Source organism: Pseudonaja textilis, chromosome 1 (genome assembly GCF_049901715.1).
Source record: "Pseudonaja textilis isolate UNSWEBS1 chromosome 1, rPseTex1.2, whole genome shotgun sequence".
NCBI classification, from domain to species: Eukaryota; Metazoa; Chordata; class Lepidosauria; order Squamata; family Elapidae; genus Pseudonaja; species Pseudonaja textilis.
This window is the reverse complement of record NC_141990.1, coordinates 311,938,255-311,965,135: the sequence shown is the minus strand read 5'-3', so window position 1 is coordinate 311,965,135 and position 26,881 is coordinate 311,938,255. Positions and strand designations below refer to the sequence as shown.

The 26,881-nt window shown below is 38.7% G+C and overlaps 1 protein-coding gene across 3 annotated transcripts in view; it reads right to left on the bottom strand.

Annotated features, from left to right (window-relative positions):
• Positions 1-26,881, bottom strand: part of MDGA2 (MAM domain containing glycosylphosphatidylinositol anchor 2) — a 568,076-nt gene that overhangs the window by 78,043 nt on the left and 463,152 nt on the right. For all 3 annotated transcript variants that reach the window (XM_087922505.1, XM_087922503.1, XM_087922504.1), the window contains exon 10: positions 15,322-15,470. In XM_087922505.1, coding sequence (XP_087778631.1) covers positions 15,322-15,470 — 149 coding nt within the window. The remainder of the gene's footprint in view (positions 1-15,321; positions 15,471-26,881) is intronic.

Sequence of the window (26,881 nt, the reverse complement as noted above, 5' to 3'; positions counted from 1 at the left end):
AGAGACATTTCCCATTTTCAGTGGATGGGGCAGTACCCTGTTTAACATTCTTTTTAATATGACTTCCTGTTTTATTTATCTATTTATTTTTATTTATTTATTTTGATTTGTCAATCGCTTACCAGATAATACCGTGTTTCTCCAACAATACGACCTCCCCCAATAGGAAGACCCAGCATGTTTTCTAGGCATAAAATGAAATTAAGCCCCTCCACCCAAATTTAGGCCTATTTTAAAACATGCAAAATGGGGGGAAGGGCGGGGGGACTTGCCATTAGGAGTGCTCCACGGGCAGCAATTCCTCGCCACCAGCTGCTCCTAATGGGTGATCATGGCAGAGCGCAGAGAGCTCCCTACTCCTGCCAGGCACCTTTGCGGCAGACCCAAGACCTTCAGCACCCACCGCTGTTGATTTCCCTTCTGCCCATGCCTCCGCAGCGTTTGGAGCTGCCACTTCCATGTTTGGAGCACTGCTGCCGTTTGGAGCTGCCGCTTCTGCATTTGGAGCTGCCACTGCATTTGAAGCTGTTGCTTCCACGTTTGGAACCCCACCACTGTTTGGAGCACTGCTGCTGTTTGGACCACCACCGCCATATGGAGTGCCGCCACTACTCCAAATACGGCGGCAGCTCCAAATGCAGAAGTGGCAGCTCCAAACATGACAGTGGTGCTCCAAATGGTGGCAGCACTGGAAATGGCAGCGGCACTCCAAACACGGAAGCGGCAGTTCCAAATGTGGTGGCAGAATGGGCAGAAGGGAAAGCAACAGTGGCGGGTGCCAAAGGTCTTGGGTCTGCAGTTTGGTGGGAGTAGGGAGCTCTCTGAGCTTCACCATGATCACCTGTTAGGAGCGGCTGGTGGCGAGGCTGCCCGCGTTGCGCTCTAGATGAGGATGTAAAGGGGGGGGAATTAAGTCACCCAAAAAAATATAAGACCCGGCCTTATTTTATGAGAAACATGGTAGATATATGTATATACATAGTTATGAACACATAAAATGGGTACATATAAGAAAAATAAAAGAAACAATAGGACAGGGACGGTAGGGACGTTGGTGCACTTATGTACTCCCCCTACAGACCTCTTAGGAAAGGGGTGAGGTCAATAGTAGACAGTCTATGGTTAAAGTTTTTGGGGTTTGGGGAAGAAACCACAGAGTCAGGTAGAGTGTTCCAGACATTGACCACTCTGTTGCTGAAGTCGTATTTCCTGCAATCAAGTTTGGTGCGGTTAACCTTGAGTTTGTATCTATTGTGTGCTCTTGTGTTGTTATGGTTGAAGCTGAAGTATTCATTGACAGGTAGGACATTGCAGTATATGATTTTATATACCATGCTTAGATCAGACTGAAGACAGCATAATTCAAGGTTTTCTAGGTCTAGAATTTCAAGTCTGGTGGCATAAGGTATTCTACAACGAGTAGAGGAGTGGAGAACTCTTCTTGTGATTTTAATTTTCACCATTTACCTTACTCATTTGTCAGTGATTTTAATAGGGCAGGGATATTTTCTTTTTTAAAACCTTAAGAAAGAGTTAGTGGCTATATGTTTGTAAACTGTCTCCTTGGGATTTACAAAAAAAAAAAAAAGTTTTCTGTTTCTACAGATCAAAGCAGATCAGAGACTGGAAATTCTTTGGGAAAGAAGCTGAGAAATAGTTTTAATGACAATGACTGGCCTTCAGAATTTCAATGACAATTAGTAGATGTAATTTCTAATTTAAATGATGAATAGAAATAAATTGCAACAGTAATTCCCAGTGATATACTGAATGCGCTTGGAGGGGCATGAATCTTATTGTTTAGGTAGTAATCTGCCCTGATTTTAAGAGAAACCATTCATTATTCCACAGCTGCCCCATACTATATGATCAGAGTAAGGATTTTGGGAAAGGGATACAAAGAAAGACATGGTTAAATGTATATTTATTCACTGTACACCAGAGAGAATACATTTGAATACACTGTGTGAAAATCATACCAGTTTAGATTCCATCTTAATTTCTCAGAATTAATGTAAACTGTGTTGATGAACATTTTAAAAGTTGAAAAGTACAAATATATAAATAAAATAAAACAAATAATAGTATCTGCAGTTTCTTCCAAAATTGTTTTGGTAGATATCTAGCCAACATGATGGCTGGGGAATTCTGGGAGTTGAAGCTCACATATCTTAAAGATGCTAAGATGCTAAGGTTGAAAAACACTGGCTTAAAAAACAAATTACTGTAAAACCTTAGGTTTTAATCCAGTGACACACTTTGCATACAAGAAATTCTAGATTCTAGATGCTCACCTGAGCATCTTTTAGACCAGGACTGTCAAACTCGTGACCCGTGGGCAAGATGTGTCATGTGGTGACCACGGCCACACTTGGTTTAGCAAAGGGAAAAACAGCTGCAATATGTCACATGATGCTGCTGTGATGATGTGAGTTTGACACCCCTGTTCTAGACCATTTTTTTAACTGAAATTCCACAGCTTCATTCGCTGCTACTTATGTGGTCTACAGAATCTTGCTCCTCGAATCTGCTTTGTTCTATTACTAAGTTTTCTAGTCTGGCTTTTTTTATCTCTCCAGAATTTTTAAACCTGAAAAAAGATTGGCTAGATCAGATAGAAGCAGAGGTAGGTAAGCAATCTAAGGTGGAATAGAGTCATGTGAAGAGCTGGTCATTCTACAGAAGAATTATTCCATCTGCAAGAACCCAGGGCTGCTGAAAATATGCTAAGGCTTAAAAGGTTCAAGTTGAAAGAAAATGTAATCCTGCAGCCCTCTGTGGATTTTTTTTTTGTTTTTGGTCTTTTCTTTTACTTAAAGAAAGTATGACTGCTGGTTGGACTTTGTGCATTGCTAGCATTTGTCCTTTTTTTTTCTAGGATGAAAAATCAGCTCCACTCTCAAAGGAATTGCTAGTGGAATTGTTTTACAACCTTAGAGCCACCATGATTTGGGGGGAAAGAACAATACTAAGGACTCACACTGTGCATATGAAGAAAAAGGCAGGAATCCCATATCTGTGTAAAGGACTGTGTTTGCAGAAGCCAAGATTGATTGCCAGTTGGGTGACCTTGGCTCCTTTTGATAACAAAAATATTTGAATAAAGTACTGAAATAAATGAACAGAGTAACTGATGAGAGGTCCTTTACACTTTCAGGAAAAAAAGAAAGAAAGGAACAATTCTCCAGTAAAGTATGCTGTATATCAAATGAAGTATGCTGACAAAGGAAAACAAATTACTAAAGAATACCAGTTTTTTTAAAAAAGAACTTGGATTCATTTGAAAAGAGTAGAAACATCAAATTGACCAAGCTCACAATTGGACAAAAATATATCTGAAAAACATTTTCTAGTTGTAGATACCTAACAGTATCTACAGTCAATAGCAATGATGTCTTCCACAGAATGGCTCAGGAGATGGATTAGATAGATAGATAGATAGATAGATAGATAGATAGATAGATAGATAGACAGACACACACAAATTTGAACATTGGATAATAAAAGTGAGTAGGTTTATATAAATCTATTCCTCACTAGAGAATTTCTTTCAGCTAGAAAGTTTATTGACAGCATAAATGGCAATGATGCAATAGTTCATCACTTCCTTTTAATTCTTCTAGGATGGGTACTCATGTCGTCACGTCATCATCACATGATGTATCGTGACTTTTTTCCCCTTTGCTAAATCGCATGGGTGTGGCCAGCATGTGACGCATCCAGCCTGTGAGTTTGACAGTCCTGTTCTAAGGCAAAATTCCTAATGTTTTACTCTTCAGATTTCTTGAGACTCAAGTTTCCAGTTTTGCTGCCAGGAAGTAGGGGATATATATATATTGGTGCAAACCATTGAAGGGCGCCCAATTGATGCTTACATATGTTAACCTGAAGCAGCCAGTCTAATTGGGCTAAAAGATAAGGATAAGAAGGATCCACTCCAATAAAATATTTTCATCATTCCTTCTGAAAACAACAAATTAAACTCCAAATGGACTGTATATAGTGAATTGATAAGGTGGTCTAAAAAACTCAGGGGTGGGATTCAACTGGTGTTACTACCAGTTCAGTGATTAGGTTTTGCATGTGCCTGATCTGTGCTAATGACCTTAGGCTGTGCCACCCAGGCAGCTGATAAGCGCTGTGCGCAGGTGTGCAGCATTTGAAACGCTTCTTTTTTTCCTGCTTTTTCAACTGCAGCTGTGACGTGCAAAGCAGCTAAGGTTGAAAAAGCAAGAAATAAAGGACAGGTAAAAGCCCAGGTGGGCGAGTGGGCCAAACAGCAGCAGACACAGAATTGGTTTGGTATCTGCTGCTCTTCAGAGCGACCGGCTTTATAGAACCAGGCAGAACCGGTAGCATCCCACCCTTGAAAACACTGCTTCTATATCAGTCATAAGGAATGCAATAAATTTTTAAGCAGATACATGGGAGCAAAGACAATCCCAATAAATAGCAATATCTACCTGATGATAACTATTAAAAAAAAAAAAAAAACTAAGTAGGGTCTGAACTGGTGTGTACTTAGATGGAGGCTCCTGGGAAATTTCAGAGCTATAAAATAAATTAGAAAGTTAAAAAAAAAACTTTAAAAAAGTAATGGCAAGCTATTCCATACTGTTATTAAGAAAACTATGTGGACAACATCAGAGCTTAAATTTATCTCAAGACAGACTTTAGTTTTAAACATAACCAATTAAGAGAAAGAGATCAAGAAGACAAAAATGTGAATAAATAAGTTAATGTTCCTGAAGGTTTTGTTCATAATAACTGAAATGGAAGAAAAGGATATTTTAAAACACCATGATTCCAAAATGCAGAAAACAAATTCAGCTGAGACCCGAATTCCTCTTCGATCCTTAAGGTACTACTATACCATAACAAACAGGATTTAGAAAAAAAGCAAACAGAAAGGCATTTTTAAAGGATTGGTCTTGGTGATTGACAAAAGGACATGGAAATTAAACTTCCCACATGCAATTCTGTTTGTAATAGTTGAATAAGACAATGCAGCTGAATGTTACATAGAGTTCTCTAATCCTAATGCTGTGCCATTAGCATTAGATGACAGCACCGAGTTGACCTTAGCTGATCTTGAAAGACCAACAAAGGATCAGCACTGGTTAGTGCAACTTCAAGACATGTGGAATATAGCTCAGAATTCCCATCCAGCATGTTGGATGGAGAATTTTTGGGAGTTAAAGTCCATGTGTCTTAAAAATGCCAAAGTTGAAAAACACTATTCTAGATGGTCTTCAGTGCATCTTCCTAGTCTTACTTTCTCTGTTTTCATAAAGTAAAGAAAAATCCAGAAAGAAACCAATGACAAGCTGCTTTCAACCACTTTGTCATCACAAATTCATATTTAGTATTGGAAAATGTTTTTTTCCTTATAAGAAGCTTGTTTTCTACCTTATTCCTTGAGAATTTAAGCTTTTACTGGTAATGTTTTGAAGTTTAGTTAAGATATTAAAAGTGAAAGAGACAGCTATTATACTTCACAACCTTAAAAAATGTTTTCTCTGGGGTTTAAACTGAAGTGGGAATCCAGATAAGCTGCAGATTGCTGAATAAATTATTGTAAAATACCATGAAAGACAGGACAATCCTACACATTCTATGGCTAATCCCAAACCCATTAGCATTTTATTGAGATTCTATTTTCATCTGTATCAAAAAAGCAAATCCACATTCATCAAATTCAATTCATTCAATTGAATTAGAAATTGAAAATTGAAATTCACTCATTGAATATTTCATTAAAAAGGTCTTGTTCATGGCCTTGAATTTGCCCCATATTCTGTTTCACTTTTCTTGGGAGTTGTAGGGATCTACTTTTGGAGAATGCACATTTCCTAATGTATTAGTGTGATGGTGTGAGTTAGAGCAAGCAACCTGTATCTTCAAAGAAAGTAAAATTGTGGAGAATCTTGCAAAAATCCTTAAAGCTATGCAGTTTTATGCATCTATATTGTTCCATTACGTTTCATGGGATTTTATCCCAGTGAAATGTATCTGGCACTACAGTTTTTAATCCATTTTCCCCATAGAAAAAGCATACAAAGCAAACATAGCTCTTTGTACATGGAGTGTGTAATTATTAATAGATGATCACTGCAAACTGGTGAAGTGGGCACAGCAATGCCAGCATTTTCTGCATGAGAAAAGTTCATCTTCCTTCCCCTGTCCTTACCACTTTTTACAGAGGGACGATCGAGAGCATCCTGTTGTATTGCATGCCAGTCTGCTTCAGACAGGAAGGCAGTGCGGAGAATGGTAAGGATGGCAGAAAAGATCATTGGTAGTTCACTTCCCTCTATCCAGGACATAGCACATAAGCGATGCTTAAGCAGGGTCTACAGGATTGTCTGGGACGCTATACATCCTCTTCATGTCTTGTTTTTCTTGTTATCTTCTGGGAGGAAGCTTTGTGGTATCATGAGGTGGAGCTCTCACTACACAATCAGGAGGCTGTGAGTTCGATATTTCTCTCTCTGGGCACAAAGGGAATATATCTGCTTAACAAAACTCCGCACTGGCAACAGGAAGGGCATCTGGCCAGTAAACACTCTGCTAGCTCTATTCAATTGCCCAGACTCTACCCCAGCAAGGGATTATGGGGTCATTAAAAGAAAATGATACATGTATGTGTGTGTGTACATGTGTGTGTGTGCGTGCGTGTGTGTGTGTGTGTGTGTATCTCATACACACGCCCCCACACATGTATATATATGTATGTATGGAGCAGGAATATATTTATGTATGTATATACCATGTGTATATATGTATTATGCAAGTGTTTGAGTAGATATATAATTTCTCTAGAGAGCAGGCAACATTTTCAATGTGGGCCAGTGTGCTCACAGTAAAAAAAAAAGACAACAAAAGTTATCTTATATCTCTCAAGCTTAAATGTTACGTGGAAGGCTTTGGAAATGCTTGCAGTCATGGAGCAAGAGAAATTCTTTCTTATAAACAGATCAAGCTGTTATCATTTAGCATACATCCTCTTATTTTTCTGCTTTCCATCAGTGGGGAAGATAGAAGTGGGGGGGAAGCTGCTTTTCCCCGCAAATGTGTCTGCAATTAGAGACATCTTGAACACATCAGAGCAAAACTAACTTTCAGCAAATGCTCAGCAGGTGTTAACAGGAAAAAGCATCTAATTAACACCCTGACTCTGGAAGATATCGCAGCAATAAAGCCACCTTTGAAATCAAGAAGGTTTGCATTGTGAAGTGGCAGGAAATGATCACTCTCTGCCTACAGTTTGTCATGCAGCTCCCTAGGCTGCCACTGCGGGGACTTGACTTAAAGACCTGGCAGATACTGAAGAAGAGTCTGATTTTCTGCCACTCTTTGGAACTGCCACTTGACTGGCAATGTCACAAAAGTCAGCCAAGAAAGCTGGGGTGGGAGGATGTCTCAACTCTTCAAAGAGTTGATGCTACTATTAAGTAAGCTTTGGAAAAGTTAAAAGAAAAAAGACAGATGAGAACTTCATCACCTTAGACGTTTTAGAAAGTAAGTGCCATCCCTCCCCCCCCTTTTTTTTTTGAAAGGACGAATACTAGTTCAACTTTCTTCTGCCTAGTATTTATTCCATTCTGGATTAGGATTTCCAGTAGGTTCTATGGCTACATGTTTTTTTTTTTAATGGTTATTTACTAATGCAATAATAGGGATTGATAGGAGGTCCTACAGAGATAATATCTACCTGCTACTTTGAAAACACACCACAATTAATTCTGGCCTTTGTGATATGCTGAGCAAGTTATCTAATCACATTGAATCGTGACCAGATGACATAGACAAATTCTGTTTGGCCCACACTCAATTTGACTTGCTGACACATTTCAGACCTTGAAATGAAGGTTGCATATTTTAATGGCCTCATCAACAGAATTTTAATTAACTGCTGACCACATTTGATGAAGATGTGACTACAGACAGAAATTAGTAAAGATGTAAAAATAAACAACTCAATGCAAATCATATTAATTCCATTCTGCCCAACACATGGATTAACTCTCTGAAAAGATACTCCAAAAGAAAACATTCTTGATTCCTAACTGATAAACCACTTTTAATGCTAGATTTCTCTGCCAAGAAACAATTAATACCAACCTTCCCTTCAAGGACCTGTATACTGCACGAGTCAAAAAGAGGGCTGTGAAAATATTTATATACCCCTTAAATCACAGACATAAACTGTTTCAACTCCTTCCCTTAATATGACACTATAGAGCACTGCATACCAGAACAGCTAGACCAGTGGTGGGATTCAGAATTTTTACTACCGGTTCTATGGGTGTGGCTTGGTGGGCATGGCATGGCATGGTGGGTGTGGCTTGGTGGGTGTGGCAGGGGAAGGTTACTGCAAAATCCCCATTCCTGGAGGAAAGTTACTGCAAAATCCCCATTTCTTCCCCACCCCACTAACCTGCTTTCCAGCTCCATTCTCCTGTGCAGGGCAACAAAAGAAGACCCAGCCGATCAGCTGGAACTTGGGAGGCAGAGAATAGATGGGGGCGGGGCCAGTCAGAGGTGGTATTTGCTGGTTCTCCGAACTACTCAAAATTTCTGCTACTAGTTCCCCAGAACTGGTCAGAACCTGCTGAATATCACCTCTGAATTAGACACAAGAACATTTTTTCCCAAACGCCATCACTCTGCTAAACAAATTATTTCCTCAACATTGTCCAACTATTTACAAAGTCTTCACTACTATTACTATTAACCTTATCATCACTCCTTATCACCCATCGCCTCCCATTTGTGACTGTATGACTGTAACTTTGTCGCTTGTATTCTTACGATCTATATTGACTGTTTCCTAGTATGATTTGATTGCTTATTGTACCCTATGACTTTTATTAAGTGTTGTACTTTATGATTCTTGACGAATGTATCTTTTATGTACACTGAGAGAATTTGCACCAAGACAAATTCCTTGTGTGTCCAATCACACTTGACCAATAAAGAATTCAAGTCAAGTCAAGTCAAGTCTAGTCTAGTCTAGTCTATGAGCAAAGCAAATTTGATTGTGGCTGATGGAAAGTCTGAGGTTGAGCATTCTCAAGAATGAAAGCTTTTCTGGGTTTATGCTACCCCAATAAAAGAGAAACCATCTTTTATATTGTCTAACATACCAGAATGTGGAGTCCTTGGTGCTCTCTGAGCTTGGTTGTTTTCCTGCAGACATGTCATTACCCAACTAGGTAACATCATCATTATTATCTAGTTGAGTAACAAAACATCTGCAAAAAAACAATCAAGTTCAGAGTACCAATGACTTTACAGTTCAACCCGAGCTATAAATATTCTCTTCTACTGATACCAAAATGTATTTATTCTTCCAATTTCTCTCTCATTAATATTCAGAGGCAGAACAAAGCCTCAGATGGTAAATACTTGCCAGATTGCTTTTCCTGCCTCTCTGACATCTGAGTTTCACATCTGGAACATAACATCATGGACATCTGAGTAAAGAATGGGGCAAGCTTTCAGTTTGGCTTGTCACCTTATAAGGGCAGATCACTTTCTCCATAACTGGAACTGGAAGTCTAACAGTTGTTATGGACCTCATTTCTCTCACGGATGATGGAATTTCAGCTGAAGTAAAAGTTTTATATTTATTCAGAGAGTTATTCTCACCCAATCACTGCATTTCAATTTAATTAATTAACCAGCCCCAAAAACTCTCACTGAAAATCAATAATTCTAGTTGTTATGGAAGTGAATAATGTTAACCAAAGGCAATGGTTTCTAGATAAATGAACCATCAATATCATTTGATGCTTAGAGCATATCACCAGTTTCAGTGAATCTCACAGGTGGCTATACTGCCCTGCAGCTGTCTATTCTAGAAAATGCTGTTTCTGACAAGAACAAACAGCTAGTCCATTATTATTTTTTTTGCAATGTGGATTGATTAAAAGACCAAACAATTTGCTTCTCCTTTTCAACCAGCCCCATTTAAGAGCTATATATCATTGGAGCAAGAAGCACACATTGAACTATTGCAAAATTCCTACAATTTCATACCAGATACCAAGGAACCCAAATCCTGCTGTGCTCTTTGAATCTGAGCTTGCCTTAAGAGCCAAGGTAAGCCAACTTCCCATCATGGATATGTCAGTTCATCCAAAAGCTTCTTATCTTTACAAGTACTGTTTGATAATGCCTTGTAAGCTTTGCCTGGGGGCCTATTTTTCAAGCACAAGCTTCAGTTAACATTTAGCATGTCCCACCATAATAGAAAAAGGAACTCACAGGTATAACTTGTGAAGTGTTTATGATTAATAAAAAAAAAAAAGAAATCAAAGTACTCATGTTGCTCCTTAGATATGGAACGATTCATTTACCATGTACACTTGTTCTGGCTGATAAAGTAGATTCAAAGGCTTCCAAATGCAAACTTTATGACCCAGTTAGTAACAACAGAACAGCTCCTCTTGAGTTTCTGCCTAACAATTCATACAGTCTTCTCATCACAAAGCTGCATTTTATACATTCAGTTTGCCTTTTGTTTATCTAGCTCTAGGCTGACTAAGGAAACACAAAACCTTATAGATGAGGCAAAGGACCATTTAGTCCAGCCTATTGAGTCACACCTCCTGCCTACCTAGAAGTTTGAAAGCATGCAGGTGTGAGTAGATAAATAGGTACCACTTCGGTGGGAAGGTAAGAGTGTTCCATGCACTTTGGTATATAGTCATGCTTGCCACATGACCATGGAGATGTCTTTGAACACAATTGGAAAAGGGAAAGCTTTACACATAGTCACATAGTAGACAATCAGATGCACCTGGAAAGCTCAAAAATATGGACCCTTCTACCCTTATTTCCCCACAATTGGCCTTTACAGCATATTGTGACAGCCCTGAAGATTTCCAAAATGGTTTCAGGGCTTATGGGGGAATCCTGGAACCATTAAAACCCTGAGAGGGATTAATTTGATTTGTATATCACATTAAATTATGATTTACTTCATTGTTGTTTATGAATAAGCAACGGTTGGCTGAGTTCACATAATAAGGTAGTTTCTAAACTGTTATTCAGAGACTAGAATGAATGACTGTGTTGGCAAACCATGCTAAACTGAGGCCCAAGAAACCACATTATATCCTATTGCAGTTAGGAAAGCCAGTCATATACCTCATATCCTAAGAACCTGATATAGTAGGAGATAAAAAGGACTTAATATGGACTAGCTAAAAGTGGGATATGTATAGAGAAAATGGTCATTTGCTAAAAGGAGCAAAGCTATAAAGAAACTTCAGTGCTGTGCTCTGTGTTCTAAGCTGTTTTAGTGTATTTTTTTCTTAAAATTGTTATTTTGATATGTATATGGACTGCAGTTATTAGATTTTCTTTGGAGATGTTGGTAAGGATTCCTGAATTGGAGGTCTTAACAAATTGGAGAGCACTAGATGGAGAAGCACTGTACTAGACCAACCTAAGAAGAACATTGAGTAAATTAATCAAGTCTTCTTAGAGTAGCCTGCTTTCCTGTACTTCTCCAGCTTCCAATTAGTAAGGTACCTTCTAAGATTTTAAAGATTGCAGTACCATTGCCAAATACATGTTGTATCACACAAGCAACCTTATGCAAGGTTCAGCTTTTTCATTCAAGCAGTCTGACAAATAAAGGATGGATGATGGCTTTTGGGTGATTTTATTTTGTTTCTGTGCAAACTTCCCCATTGACCGGAAGCTAGAACAAGAAAAAGAGCCAACACATATCTCTGTTGTTGAACTAAACTCATTTGGATTCTATTTTAAGGAATAATTTAAATGTATGATGTCCCTTTTCAGCTGGGAGTAAGAGCAAATAAAAGTTTGGGCTACCATAAGGGGCATGACCATTGTAAAATATTTATTGCTCACAGTAATCCTAAGTTCATACAATATTCTTCTATTAGCTTTTGTTCCCAAAAATAAATTTTTGTCTTGTTTGGACAAAAAAGCACATTTGAAAAGCACTGAGGTAAGGAACTTCCAGTTTGCAAGGCTTCAGCAGCGACAGGGATTCGCGATACCACGCGATCCCTGCTGCGCACACTGCCAAGGTGCCCCCGATCCATTTGGATTTGGGGGATATAGCTGCCCTGTAGAGGCAGCTGAAGACAGGGGGGATCCAGATAGGGGTTTGGAGGTGTTGTAGACCCCCTCCCCAGCTGGCAAAACCCCCTTTTCCCAAGGCGGAGGAGTGGCAGTCAGTAATGGCCGCCACAAAGAAACCTGCAGCTGGACAAGATTGTGCAGGAGGAAGAAAGTCGGAAGAGTTGTGAAAGTGGTTTTTGACCGGGATAAAGTAAAAAAAAGTACCCTGGAATTTGAAAGTTGCCAAGGATAAATTGTTTCCAGAGAGAGTTACAAGCGGCGAATGGAATTCTAAAAGGGAAAGTTTTTTCTTCTTCTTTTCATTTTCCTTCCTAATGTGACAGCAGATGGAACTATAAGAGAAATAGGAAAACCTGCATTGGAGGTAACTAAATGCTGAAGGGATAAGGATTTCTGAACATTTTAAAAAAACCTTTTTTGCTGTGAGTGGGAAGGGAGAGGAAAAAAAATTGGAGCAGAATTTGAAAATAAGAAGATTACCTAGAATTTTAAAGAGTTATTAAACATTAATAAGACTTCTAAAAGATATATTTTAAATGGAACTTTGTGACTAAACACTAACCTCAGAAAGAGAAAGTGAAGAAGGAGAAAGTACTTAAAAGAAACAGCTTATTTGGATTGCTTGGTGATTTTGGAACTTTTGAGAACTATCTTTGATTAAAAGCACTTGGGTGGTTGTTTGGAAAAACTTTTTCTCTCTATAATGGCATCACTTGATTGAAACTTGAATATCAAAAATATAAAAAAGAAGAACAAGAAAGGAAGGATTCTCTTGGCACTCTTTTTCAATTTTTAGAAATGGTGGCTTGTACTTATGAAGAACGGACTGCACAACAGGATGACGGTGATAAAGAAGAAGCCATTTTTGATGAACAAGTGACTTTAGCTGGGGGAGGAAAGGAGAAAGAGGAAAAGGAAAAGGGAATTTTAAGACTTGGAAAAACAACCAAAAAAGAGAAGAATAAGGTGAAAAGTGAATATTATGTTAGAAAACAACAGAAAGGAGGAAAGCAGAAGAATAAAAGGGAGGTGGAGAGACAAGGGGGTAAAGAGGGCAAGGAGAAGAATAAGCAAGGGAGAAAGGAAAGGATGAGAAGCCTCAGTGGTGGGGAGCAAGATGCAAAGAAACAAAAGTCTTTTAGAGATAATGGGTAAACTTTATTGAAAAAGGGATTCTGGAAAGGTACATAAGATTGTTTTATATTTGTACTTAGAAATAATCTTAGAAAATTGGAAATAATACGTAATTTAAAATGTGATAAAATATTTAGTGTAACTTAGTGAAATTTTTGTCAAGAAAAAGAAAGCAATGAAATAAATGGGAGAATTGGAGTAGGAGAAGGGGGAACATTTTAACGAAACAATGATTTAAAATATGTGATGTGGGAGCGGGGGGAAATAACTATGGAAAGCATAAGTGTTCCCATAAAGGCATGATATTTAATTGAAATGGGTAAAGTGTTTAATATTAATATTAATGATTAGATTGTGTTATCCCAGTGAATTTTTTTGTGAAGAAAAAGAAGGCAATGAAATAAATGAGATATTTGAAGTAGAAGGGGGAACATTCTAATGAAATAATGATTTAAAATATGTGATGGGGGGGGGGGCGGAAATAACCATGGAAAATAGGTGTTCCCATAAAAGTATGATATTTAACTGAAAAGTAATGTGTTAAGTGTTTAAGATATATATGAATATTAATATTAATGAATAGATTTGTATTGGCATTGATAATATTGTATAATTTTAGAATGTACCAAACAGAATCCCAATGTAAGCTATGTATTTTATATTAAGTATTATAAATGTAGGGGAAAGAGATAAAGGCGTCATACTCCAGTTAGTGTACAGGAGAAGTTTTGTTTAAAGAAGAAAGATAAATGGATAGCTGGAAACAGAACAGATAAAGAATAATAAATATTATGATTTGAATTGAGATGAGATAAATAAAATAAAACTTAGAAAATTTAAAAGAGATGAGAAGCTATATAGAAAATTGAAAATGGTAATAAGATATGGAATGGCATACAAAATGAATATGAATTTGAATTTGTGTCTGTACAAAGAGTTGTAACCCGGGACTAAGCAACTTTCAGAAAAGATGTTTTTTATGTTTCTATGTTTTGTGTTCTTGTGTGTTTATGTTTGATTGAGTTAATAAAACCTTGGAGGAATGTTAGAAGAGGATAATTGAGAATAAAACATAGAAGAGAATAAAGCAAGTCAGAAGAAAAAATAAGTATAGTGAATAAAAACATATAAAATAGATAAATATAGAAAAGAAATATAATTGAATAAAAGTAAAGGGAGAAATAATGAGAAACTTGAAAGGATATGTATGTGTTTATAAGGAGATGTGTCAATGGTATATAAAATGTTTTATTTGTTTTGTTAAAATTTACAAATAACCTTCAGAAAAGAGGTTTTATGTTCTTATGTTTTATGTTTTGTATGTCTTTAAAAATTAATAAAATTTGTCCTCCCCGCCCCCCCCCAAAAAAAGCACTGAGGTAAGAATGTCTGTGTTCTTACATAGGATCCAAATATTTTCTTGTAAATAAATATTATGCTTAACACTGACATTTCAAAATACTAGGTTCCCTGTAATTTCTGCCTGCTTTGACTAGAAGCTAATTATGGATTTAGCAACCACACAAAGAGATGTAACTTAATATCCTTCATTCTTAACCAAACAATAGGAAGATATCCAATGCAAAAATAGTAATGAAATATGTCTGTTGAGGCCAAACGATTTCTAATACAAAATTTTCATTTGGGCATCCTTCCATGTAAATCTTAATATCTCTTGGGATGCAACTTATCCCTGCACCATCAAGACATTCATAATATACTGGGCCCCAAAGAGAAGGCTTTTTTCTCTTACAGACTTCAGTTGAAAGTTTGTAAATGGCAGGCTTTATAGGCAGTTGGCATTATATTTGTACCTTGCCTGTTGCATCTCCATGTTGGCTGAACAACGGAAATACTGTTTGTCCCCCACTTCTGATCTGCATCCTAGCAAGTACAAATTGATTTTACAGATGAGTGATCCATCTCTTCTATGCCGCAGCAAAAATACCTCTGTCTAACTGCCACTCCGATTGAAAGCCTCCGTGAAAAATAAGTGACAGAAGCAGAGCAATATTGGTTAGCAAGAAAACGGTCCTTCAGAAAAGCACCTGAAGTTCTCACCTGCCGGATCCCCAAATGATAGGTGAGGATGCGGTCCACAGCATCAGGATTCATCTGGGTCCATTCTAGGCTGTAGGCATACACACGGGCTCTGTTCTGCCACAATGGATTGTAGGTGTCATAGTAGAATTCTGGAGCATATGCTTTGCCTATAATAAATTGGATGTACAAGTATAAGTCAAGAAGAGGAAGTACAGAGAACAGCGACAAACATTCTTTTCAAGTGATATGTTGAATAACTGCTAATATTCTCCCCAGCTGTTCTTACTTTGCCTTTGCCTGAATATCTGAAGCCGATTCTTCATTTCAATATTCAATAAAAACAAATTAAATAATCACAAAACAATATTCTCTTGCCAATTTTCACTATGCAACAATATAGAAATGTCCTGAGATGGGATGAGGCCAACCGCTTACCAGGTCTATCTTCTGTATCACATGCTGTTCAACCAGTTACATTTAGGAATCTCATAACACATCAATAGAGAATAACCATTTTTTTCCCATTGCTGCTTCCTAGCAGGTGATATTTATCAGCCCTCCCAGACAAACAAGAACAGGAGACAGGACTAGATGAACTAATTCTACTTTATGGTAAGGCTATAGTAATAGAATCTTGCAAGTCTGAAAGTACAAAATTCCTGCTATTACTTGTAAATGCTTTATCCATTAGGGTGGCTCCTTCTTAAGTTTGTTTTATTGGCCATTAAGCCAGAGGCCTCCAATCTTGTAGGCAACAGGGATGTTTTCTCATGCTGCCTACATCCCACACATGTGCAGATGGGACTTTGCTCATTTGAGTGGGCCAGTTTCTGGCACACTGCAGACCAGTGCTTTTGTGCAGCCCAAAATGTGAGGACCTCTGTGTTAAACCACTAGGCACTCCTGCCTCTCTTTTCCAATTGTTTCCTAAGCAGCATCTCTTTCATTCTCCAAGGTCACCCACACATTCCATTATATATTTAATGCACAATGCCTGCAACTCAGGAGGTACAAACAGCCATTAAAACTAGTAGCTATGGGTAGTTTGAGCTTTGAATTTGTCCAGTTATTTTCAAATACCTTCTAAATCTATAAGCCTAACTTTAGCAAATGCTAGTCCATCAAAACAATGGCAGCAAATCCATGGTAGGACCAAGTAACATCAGGCAGTATGCAAAGTATACCAGGAGTTGGTCGATCAATAACCTGTTTTCTTAAATTTAGGGATGGTGCTAAAGAAAGACTACATAAAATATTTTTTTGATGGGATGGCAAGAAAATACAGAATATGCATGAGTTGGAAGATAATGGCTGGAAAAATGCGGTAACAATGGGCAAGAGAGAAGGAGATAGGTATAGGGGAGATAGACTTGAAGGGAAGTGGGAAGATCCATAACCAAATCAACGATCAGAAAAAATACAGCTTAAACCTAGTCCAAGAAACAAACTTCAGAAAATGTCTTAGATACGTTCTCCCCAATTTATACAAAGGGATGGAGGGAAAACCATGCAGATTAAAAAAACAACAACTCTATAACTATAGTTGTTCTGATAAAAATAGTTTTAGTCCCATTTAGATTAATTTCTTAATCTGTTTTACAGGGCTCACAATATGGGCTGATAGTCAAGGCAGCTGTCATGAAGACAGAGGAATATAAAAGATGGAAGAAGAAGAAAGAAGGATGGAGGGATATAAGAAAGGGTCATTGGACAATCACAACCAGTAATGACAAAATTCAGTGGCGCAACATTTGGGGAGTAGGTTCTAAAGGTTGCAGCTAAGCCCTTTATTATTTTTGTATATAATTTTATTAAAAATGTTTAAAAAGATAAAAACTAGGAGAGGGGGTTCTAAAGGTTGCAACTAAGCTCTTTATTATTTTTGTATCTAATTTTATTAAAAATGATTTAAAAAATATGAAAAGTCAAAAGTGCAAAAAAAAGGAAAAAGAAAATAGCAAAGAAAAAAGATACAAAGACATAGCTTCTGATCTTCTGTATAGCAGTTGTAAGTTCTATGGGATCATCGGTGCTCTCTGAGCTTGATGGTTTCTTGCAGATATTTCATTACCAAACTAGGTGATCATCGGTACAGTTATAAGTTCATATAACCTATCAGTTATAAGTCAAATTATAAATTTTATAATTTATAAATTTACCTCTTGCTCTGAAGAAGCTTCTTGGATGAGAAGCAAAACATCTTCAAAGAAAAAACAGAAAGTCCAGTTGCCTCTTGAAAAAGCACCTTTAGGACAACCATGGTCTGGATGACTGAGAATCTCCATAGACACTCTTGTTCTATGGGTACAACATAACTCTCTTCTTTTTCTATATACTGTCGAATCCTCAAAACCATAAATCATACATTCACTGTTTTTCTGGTTCACACAAAAAGCCTGTAAGAGGTTTCCGGTCAGCAATAAATTTGGAAAGCCATGAGTCATGAGTCTTTGCCAGATTTTACACTACATTAATTGCTGCTGGCTAACACAATTTTGTTTATGTGATCAGTACAAATTAAGAGTGATAGATTACAGACAGATATTGGATGGACCATTTGGTGAAGAAAATTTGTGAGTTTAAAGGGGATTGGGAATGCATTTCCAAAGTTACACACAGACATTCTCTCTATATTGATTGATAGTTCTGGTAGGCCTATTGACTGAAAAGAAAGCTAAGCATGTTACCAGCCAATCTATCATGGTTGCTTCACTGAGCAGCCCTGCTCGCAACCAGACAATAGCAATGGGAGGGTGGGAGAGAAGACATTGGAATGTAAGGGAGGCCTGGGAGGGAAATTTTGAATGCAAGTGGGCCAACTGGAAGCGTGAAATGGACCCAATACCTGAGGTAATCAGCTGGGATCATCTGAGGCAGACAGATTTTTCCCAAAACAAAGCGAGTAAAAATGACTGGTTGGACATTGGACAATAGGAGGCCCAGGAGGAGAAAAAGTCAGTTTTCCTATGCTGTTTGCATGTGGAATTGTTAGAACTGTCATTTCTGCTTCTGCACCCATATGAAATCTTCAGTAAAGTTATACTCTTAGTAAAAGAATGTTCCAGGAGTTTCTTTTGCTGCTGAATTTCAGGAGAAATAAATGGCTCCATGGGATAGCAGCAAGAGCACTTAGACTTACGTACTGCTTCACAGCCCTCTCTAAGTGGTTTACAGAGCTAGAATATTGCCCCCAACAATCTGGGACTTCATGAAACTAGTTGATATCAGATATATATGGGTAGATACCTAAGCTACCTTTATATATATATGGATGTGAGAACTTTTCTTCTCTCAGGAAACTCTGCTCCTGATGTGAAAATATCATGGTCATGCTTGGCCTTGAATGGAGACCTACATGGCCATTTGTCAGCATAGACAGGAGAACTTCAATTGCTATTTGGTTCAGAAGACACCTTATCTTTCTCTGGCATCTCATATTGATGATGAATGTGCAATCTCCACAGGGCAAGGGAGAAAAGGCATCACATTGCTCAAGTAACAAAGCTGTTACCTGAACTGTCAGGAGAATCAATATGGAACAAAGTTGGTTGTGTTCAACAGAGTAATGCAAATGAAAGGACGTGAGTTGAGGTGGGGGTGGGGAAGACGGAAACCTACATTTCTAAAAGAACCGTGAAACAAGGAAGTATTATACTCAACTAGGCAACCCATGTCCCTTTGGGCCATTGTTTCTGAGATATTTCCTTACCTAAACAGAGAAACGGAGTGATAACAGGTGCGGGGGGAGCAGTGGGAATTGATTTCCAAATTATTGCTGGCTTCCACACTGAGCTTCCTTGTGGGAAGATGACAGCATTGAAAATTTCCCCCCTCCCACATATGCATAAGGCTCAGGACAATAACAGTCAAGTCTTTGAGTCCACTAGATGTTGTGGAGAAGTCTACTTGGGATGGTGATTCACATCTCCCCACCTTACAAACCTTTCATTTTATTTCTTTCCACCTCAGATAGTGATAATTTTAACACGTACCTGAACATGTGATTGAAAACACATAATATCTGCATGCTAACTTTCCTAAACTTCTTGTTAGGTAGTTCACTGCTGTTGTACCTCACTACAGAGAGATCTGAAGCTGAAGGACAGAAAAAAGTTACCTTTAATGATGTATTGAAATATTTTACTTTTATGATATTTTAGTTTAGTTGGCTTTCCACAGCATTTCATTGCCTCTGTTCTATTTTTGACTTATCCCTCCTATTTATCTCTATCTTCAATTTCTTAATTCATAATTTTTTTCTATTTGCATTTGTTTTCATTGTCTATGCCAGGAGTTTTCAAACTTGACAGCTTTAAGACTTGTGGACTTCAATTCCCAGAATTCCTCCTCCAGTCATGTTAATTCAGGAATTCTGGGAATTGAAGTCCACAAGTCTTAAAGCTGTTAAGTTTGAAGGCCCTTGGTCTATGCTGTTCTGCAAATATATAAAGAAGGGGAAAAAATGGAGAAAACAAGTTTCCTCAGTCTCCTTATTTAATCCATGAGCAAAATTTTAGTCACTTGAAGCTGGTCTCTCAATCATTGTAGTGTGAACTCTCTCCAAGAGTTCACCCAGTTCCTTCCCCCATTTGTAAATCTCTTTGGTATAGATGGGCACTTTAAAAAAAGTTTAATAGATGTTTGAGTGTTTGTTTAACACTCGATGCATTTGCCATAAATACAGAGAGACATGCAGCAATTACCATGACAGGGTGCAATAGAGGAAATGAACTGAGGATGATATTCTAGCAGATGGCGGGAAACCATTATCTTCTCCTGATGGATAAGAAGCTTCAAGTCTCAAAGCCTCCTTTGTTCCCGTAATTACCAATTTGGTGAAGAATCTGCAGGCGGAGAAATAAGACTCCACTGTTTATGTTTTTGTCTGTTAAATGGCTCAGGGAAGATACAGCATTTGCATACAGTGACAAACTCAGTAAGAAAGATATGATTAGATTCCATGGAGAATAAAGTATTGGACAATTTCTCTCTCTCTCCATGCCTTCAAAACCTGAGCTTGGAAGAGAATTAATCTTTAAGGATGCACAGTCTTTTCTGAGTGTGTTCCAAGGTGTAGCTTCATTCAAGAGAAGAAGTGAGAGTTCGGGGACTATTGGTTACAATGTCTCTGAGGCACCTTCATGTTTAGAGGCATCCTGTCCCCATGTCAGATGTATTGACACTCTGATGTAGAAGCATGATATTCAGAAAGTGAAATGGGAGAGAGTCAACCAGATCTTCCTCTAGAGCAGAGGTTTCTAAACTTGGCAACTTTAAGACCTGTGGACTTTAACTCCCAGCTGGCTGGAGAATTCATGAATTGAAATCCACAAATCTTAAAATTGCCATGTTTGGGCCCCCTGCTCTAAAGCAATAGGGCTTATGGATTTCATTGTCTTTCAGTGAGCACAATAAATTGCTTCCCTCTTTCATGTTCAAGGCAGAACATCCAAGGCTAACCAGGTTTCTCTGGCAACTTGACACAATACGTTCTCCCTCCCTATTAATACAAGTACAGTAAATTAAATAATTGACAATTGGCTATCTCTTTATAACGTCTCCTATGAAAACTTCACCTTAACCAAAGAAAGGACTGGCCCTTTTCATTCTCATGGATGACTGTACAGGTCACGTCACATGTGACCAACTTAATAGGGCCTAGAGAGCCCAGAGGCATGGTTCTTCAGATGTTTTTCAGTATGCGTATGGCAAAATGAATATCAGCCAGACTGTGTGGCTTGTGGCAGCTGCTGCATCTGACAGTTTAGTTGATCCTGAGCAATTAAAGCAGCAGTCTTCAAACTTGACCGCTTTAAGACTTGTGGACTTCAACTCCCAGAATTCCTTCTCCAGTCATGTTAGTTTAGGAATTCTGGGAGTTGAAGTCCACAAGTCTTAAAGTTGCCAAGTTTGAAGACTCTTGAATTAGAGCTATCATGAGTAAATTGGTGCACCTGTTAAACAAAATTGTGGGAATTCAGGTGTATCGCATTTGGAGAGCAGCAGGATAAGGAAGGTATTTACAGGGCATAGTCCTAAAGACTCAAAAGACATGCAAGTAGATTAGGAAGTAAAGGAAGAGTAGCAAATGTACAACCTCATCACTCTTTTTAAAATGGGACAGTGATAGAAATTCCCTTCATAAGGTTAAACAGCTATTCAGTGTGTATAAGGATCCCCCAAAACTGGTTTTGAGACCCAGAGGATTAATATCTTGGAAAGCCAAAAACTATTCTCAAAGGATTATAAATCTTTCTTTTATGAGTTCCTGTCCTTGCTATATACTTTCCTCACAAAAACTCCGTTGTGGCAAATATGCACATCGAAGGCTTGCTTTCAAAGACAGAATTGCTCAATAGAAGGTTGCTGTGATTCCCTCAACACTGTTCAACTATTTACAAAGTGTACACTACTATTACTGTTAATCTTATCACCCATCCTTTCCCACTTGTGACTGTAGGACTGTAACTTTGTTGCTTGTATCCTTATGATTTATATTGGCTGTTTCCTAGTATGATTTGATTGTTGATTATACCCTATGACTATCATTAAATGTTGTACGTTATGATTCTTGATTCTTAACGAATGTACCTTTTCTTTATGTATACTGAGAGTATTTACACCAAGACAAATTCCTTGCGTGTCCAATCACATTTGACTAATAAAGTATTTCTATTCTATTCTATTCTATTCTATTCTATTCTATTCTATTCTATTCTATTCTATTTTAATTGCAATCTTAGAGATGTGAAAAAAAAAAAATGGCTATCTTTCCTCTAATGTTACTTTCCTTCTTTATGAAAGCAAGCACTCAATTTATAGATCCTAAGCACATTGTCTTTAGCCAATAAGCCATCACCAGTTGCAGCTAGTCTGAAATATGCTATTTAACCCATTGCCCATTGTTGTACAATATAGATTTTATAAAGAGGAATATAATTTAGAACAGAATAGAGTTGGAAGGGTCCTTGGAGGTCTTCTAGTCCAACCCCCGGCTCAAGCAGGAGAACCTATACAATCTCAGACAAGTGACTGTTCAGTCTCTTCTTAAAAGCCTCCAGTGATGGAGCACCCGTGATTTCTGAAGGCAAGCTCTGATTAATTTTCCTTACTGTTGGGAGATTCTCCTTAATTCCAGGTTGCTTCTCTCTTTGATCAGTTATCATCCATTGTTTCTTGTCTGCCCTCTGCCCTCTATTGCAGAATAATTTGAATAATTTGTGGCAGCCCCTCAGTATTGAAATACTGCTAACATGTTACCCCAATTCTTCTTTTCTTTAGACTAGCCAGTCCCAAAAACTGCAGCCATTCTTCATATGGTTTAGTCTCCAGGCCCTCCAAGAGATAATGAATGAAACTGCTGTTTCTGTTTTTCTTGCTTAGGTACTGGGGGAAAAAAAGGAAATTCATAGTTCCAGAATCCAGATGATCTGCAGAAAGAATTATTTCTGTATCTTTAGGCTCAATTTAGGAGAATAATTAAGACTGAAAATTAGTTTTCGTTTTCAACTACTGTATATTTTTGGCACTACCAATTTTCTTATTATCTAACATAACATATACATAATGGAAGATCTTCTGTACAAGTAGTAACCAGGCATGGATCACTCTTTCTACCTTTCTTATTTTAAGTGATCTATAACAACTAAAGTATGAAGTTCATGTAAATCACAAAAGAATGTGCAATATTCAGGGTCAAAGCTAAGCAAATGTGACGCCTGCTGGCTGACAAGCAGAAAAACATGAACTGTGCTACCTTTTCTTCTGAATCTTTTACCACCATTCTATCCTTTCGCGGCAAAACATTGTCAGATTTGTCACTAGTTCCCTTCCCTCTCTGCCATTCTCTCTTATTACTGGAGCTTCTATCGACATCTTATTTTCTGAAAGATGTCAGCGCACTTGTAACATTTACACCATCAGCAAGACAGATGCTGCAATGTCATCACTCACTCGCTCACTTCATAATTAGCCTTATACCATACTTAGTCTGGATTCAAGTCTATATGAAAAAGTGCATACATGGACTGTATCTGGAGAAATAGTATTTTGAACACTGCACCATTCCATTTTTCATGCATTCATACAGGTACACACAACAAAATTGTTCAAGCTCAGCAAATATCCACACACAAAAAATCATAGACTAGAGAATACAATGGAACACCGGCATAATATTTTAAAGGGGAAAATGCAGTCATCAGGACAAGTAGCTACAACGATGCATATTTATAAGGAATGCACATAAAACCACACAGATTTTCAGGCAGATTATTTTCTGAGGAATTTGCAGAATTGATATTGAAATACACCTATGGCTGAAAAAAGGACAACTGGCAAGCTGAGAACAAATGGAGAGCATAGTTGATAGAGATGTTCCCATCTCTAGCTGGCTTTGTGTATCTCCTCCAACAAGCAAGAGATTTATTTGTATTTTGATTTTTGGGGAGGAGAAGAAAGTGTAGCAGGCTATTTACAGGGAACTTGATGGCCACCTGTACAAATTGCACAAATGTTGGTACTAATAGATACTGGGTACATATGTTTTCCAATTGGTCCTCAATAATCTTTATTTCCAATCCTGTTATCTTCTTATTTGTTCTGTTCTGACATATTCCTGGTCATCAGTACCCTTCCTAACACGTCATACCTGGAACTGGATGCTATATTCCAAGTATGAGCTGGTAAAGGCAGGAGAGAAGAATACACTAACTTATCTTGATTTTGGCACACTTTGTACTCTCTTCTCCAACTTGCTATGCATATGTGTACACACACACACACACACACACACACACACACACACACACCCTTGGCTGACCCACCATAGGTGGCCCTTTGGGAGCCTGACCAAGAAGTTTGGTAGAGGCGATGCCCAAGGCCGATTCACAACGCAAGTTATGAATACATGAAATGGGTACATATAAGAAAAATAAAAGAAACCATAGGACAGGGACGGTAGGCACGTTGGTGTGCTTATGCACGCCCCCTACAGATCTCTTAGGAAAGGGGTGAGGTCAATAGTAGACAGTCTAAGGTTAAAGTTTTGGGGGGTTGGGGAAGAAACCACAGAGTCAGGTAGAGTATTCCAGACATTGACCACTCTGTTGCTGAAGTCGTATTTCCTGCAATCAAGTTTGGTGCGATTTACCTTGAGTTTGTATCTATTGTGTGCTCTTGTATTGTTATGATTGAAGCTGAAGTATTCATTGACAGGTAGGACATTGCAATGTATGATTTTATATACCATACTTAGCTCAGACCGAAGACGGCATAATTCAAGGTTTTGTAGGTGTACAATTTCAAGTCTGGTGGCATAAGGTATTCTACAATGAGTAGAGGAGTGGAGAACTCTTCTTGTGAAATATTTCTGGACTTTCTCAACTGTGCTAATATCAGATATGTAATGTGGGTTCCAGACTGATGTATCTTCATAGATCAGATCCTATTGACTGCTGTTCTCTGCTTTTTCAAAGAAAGAGTGGGCTGCACCTCTGTGCATTGTATTAGAAGTAACCTAAAATGGAAAAAAAGGGCAAACAAAATGCATAAGATTTTTCTCTGGATGAATGGCAGGAAGAAACCATACCAGTTTTCCTTCTCATAATTCTGTGGCTGGCCAAGCCCATTCTGATATCTACTGTGTAAGGTCCCCTCACTTAGGCAGGAAAAAAAACTGAAGGTACAAGGACAGATTAGGCAAAACCTGGCTCAAAAACAATAACTGTGAGAGAGACCTTGGAGTCCTAATGGATGATCACTTATATATGAGTCAGCAGCGTGCAACAGAAGCCAAAAAAGCTAATACAACCCTTGGTTGCATAAACAAAGGCACAGAAGCAAAATCATGTGTTGTATTAGTACCCCTTTATAAAGCCATGGTAAGGCCACACCTGGAATACTGCATCCAATTTTAGTCACCTCATTACAAAAGAAGGAATTGAGACTTTGGAAAAAGTGCAAAGAAGAGCAAGTAAGATTATTAAAAGCCTAAAGACTAAAACATATGAAGATCAGTTGCAGGATTTGGGTTTGTCTAGTCTGGATAAAAGAACTAGGGGTGACGTGATAGCAGTATTCCAATATTTGAGAGGTTGCCACAAAGAGGAGGAGGTCAAATTATTTAGCAAAGCACCTGTAGGCAGCACAAAAAGCAGTGGTTGGAAACTAATCAAGGAGAGAAGCAACCTGGAACTAAGGAGAAACTGCCTAACAGTGGAACAGCTTGCCCTCAGAAACTGAAGGTGCTTCATCAGTGAAGGTTTTTAAGAAGAGACTGGACAGCCACTTGTCTGAAATCATGTAGGGTCTCCTGCTTGAGCAGGGGGGTGGACTAAAAGTCCTCCAAGGTCCCTTCCAGCTCTATTCTGATTGATTGATTCATAAGAATACTCCCACCTCTTCTTAAAATTTCAAAAGTGCTCATATTTTGGTGTGTAATGAATCTCCAAGAAGAGATGGGGTAGGCCTCGAAATGATAGGAAAGGATAGGAAATTCCCAGAGGTTGTGGGAGGAGCTGCTGGCTGCTTGTGAAGGAAGCAGAGGATGAGTAGAAAAGAAAGAGGCAGTTTGAATTGCTTCCATTGCATTTCAAATTCCCAGAGGTTGTGGGAGGAGCTTCTGGCTGCTTGTAAAGGAAGCAGAGGGTGAGTAGAAAGGAGAAAGATTGGTTTATATAACTGTTATGTCCTGAGGACTCAAGGAGTTCTCACTCAGGTCCACTCACTTTGTGTGGGCGATATTCCCCCATTCCCATTGATTGGTTCTCCCCAGCAGCCAGCTATAAAAGCAGGCTGCGGGGTCCAACTGGTTGCTGATTGCTGCGAGCCAGTTCCAGGCTTGGCAAGCACGGTCAGCCCTTTATTTGTAAAATAAAGTACTGTTGCACTCATGCTCTGGTTCAGCCTCTCATTGCTCAAACTTAACACTGGCGACGAGGATGGGATGGCTACCAGATGCACCTTGCAACCGCTGAGTCACTAGCCACCGATCCGCAGCCCAGAGAGAGCGATCGGCTGGCGATAGGAAACGCTGATCCGCAGCCAGAGAGCGGTCAGCTAACAAAACAAGCGATCAAAAGAGCAAACGCAGATCCGCAGCCAGAGAAAGCGGTCTGAGTCAAAAAGTTAGAAGCGTCTGTAGCCGCTTGTTAGCCCCGCTACGGGAAAGTGAAGCGCTCGAGCCGCAGCCGCTCTGCATTTGGCGCGAAATTCAAACGGGTGTCATTTGAATTTCGAGCCAGTAGGAATCACAGCACAGCGCTGTAGAGAGTCACTAATGCCCACTTTTTTGGCGCGAATCTGGACACCTCCAACGGCTAGCAGCCAACGTGGTAACCCAGAGAGAGAAAGAGAGGTTAGCAAAAACCTCTCCAGAGCTGATTTCACTAATAACTCACGGCGCTGTAGTCCCAGAGAGATTTTTTCCGCAGGTAGCCCAGCCGTTCCAGCACCATGAGTTCCAACCCAGTATTCCCGCGTTTAAACCAGACGAAGAGAAGTGGGAATCGTATAAGAACCGTTTCAATCATTACATCGATGCGGTCGGCCTGGCGGATGCGGGAGAGCATCGGAAAAA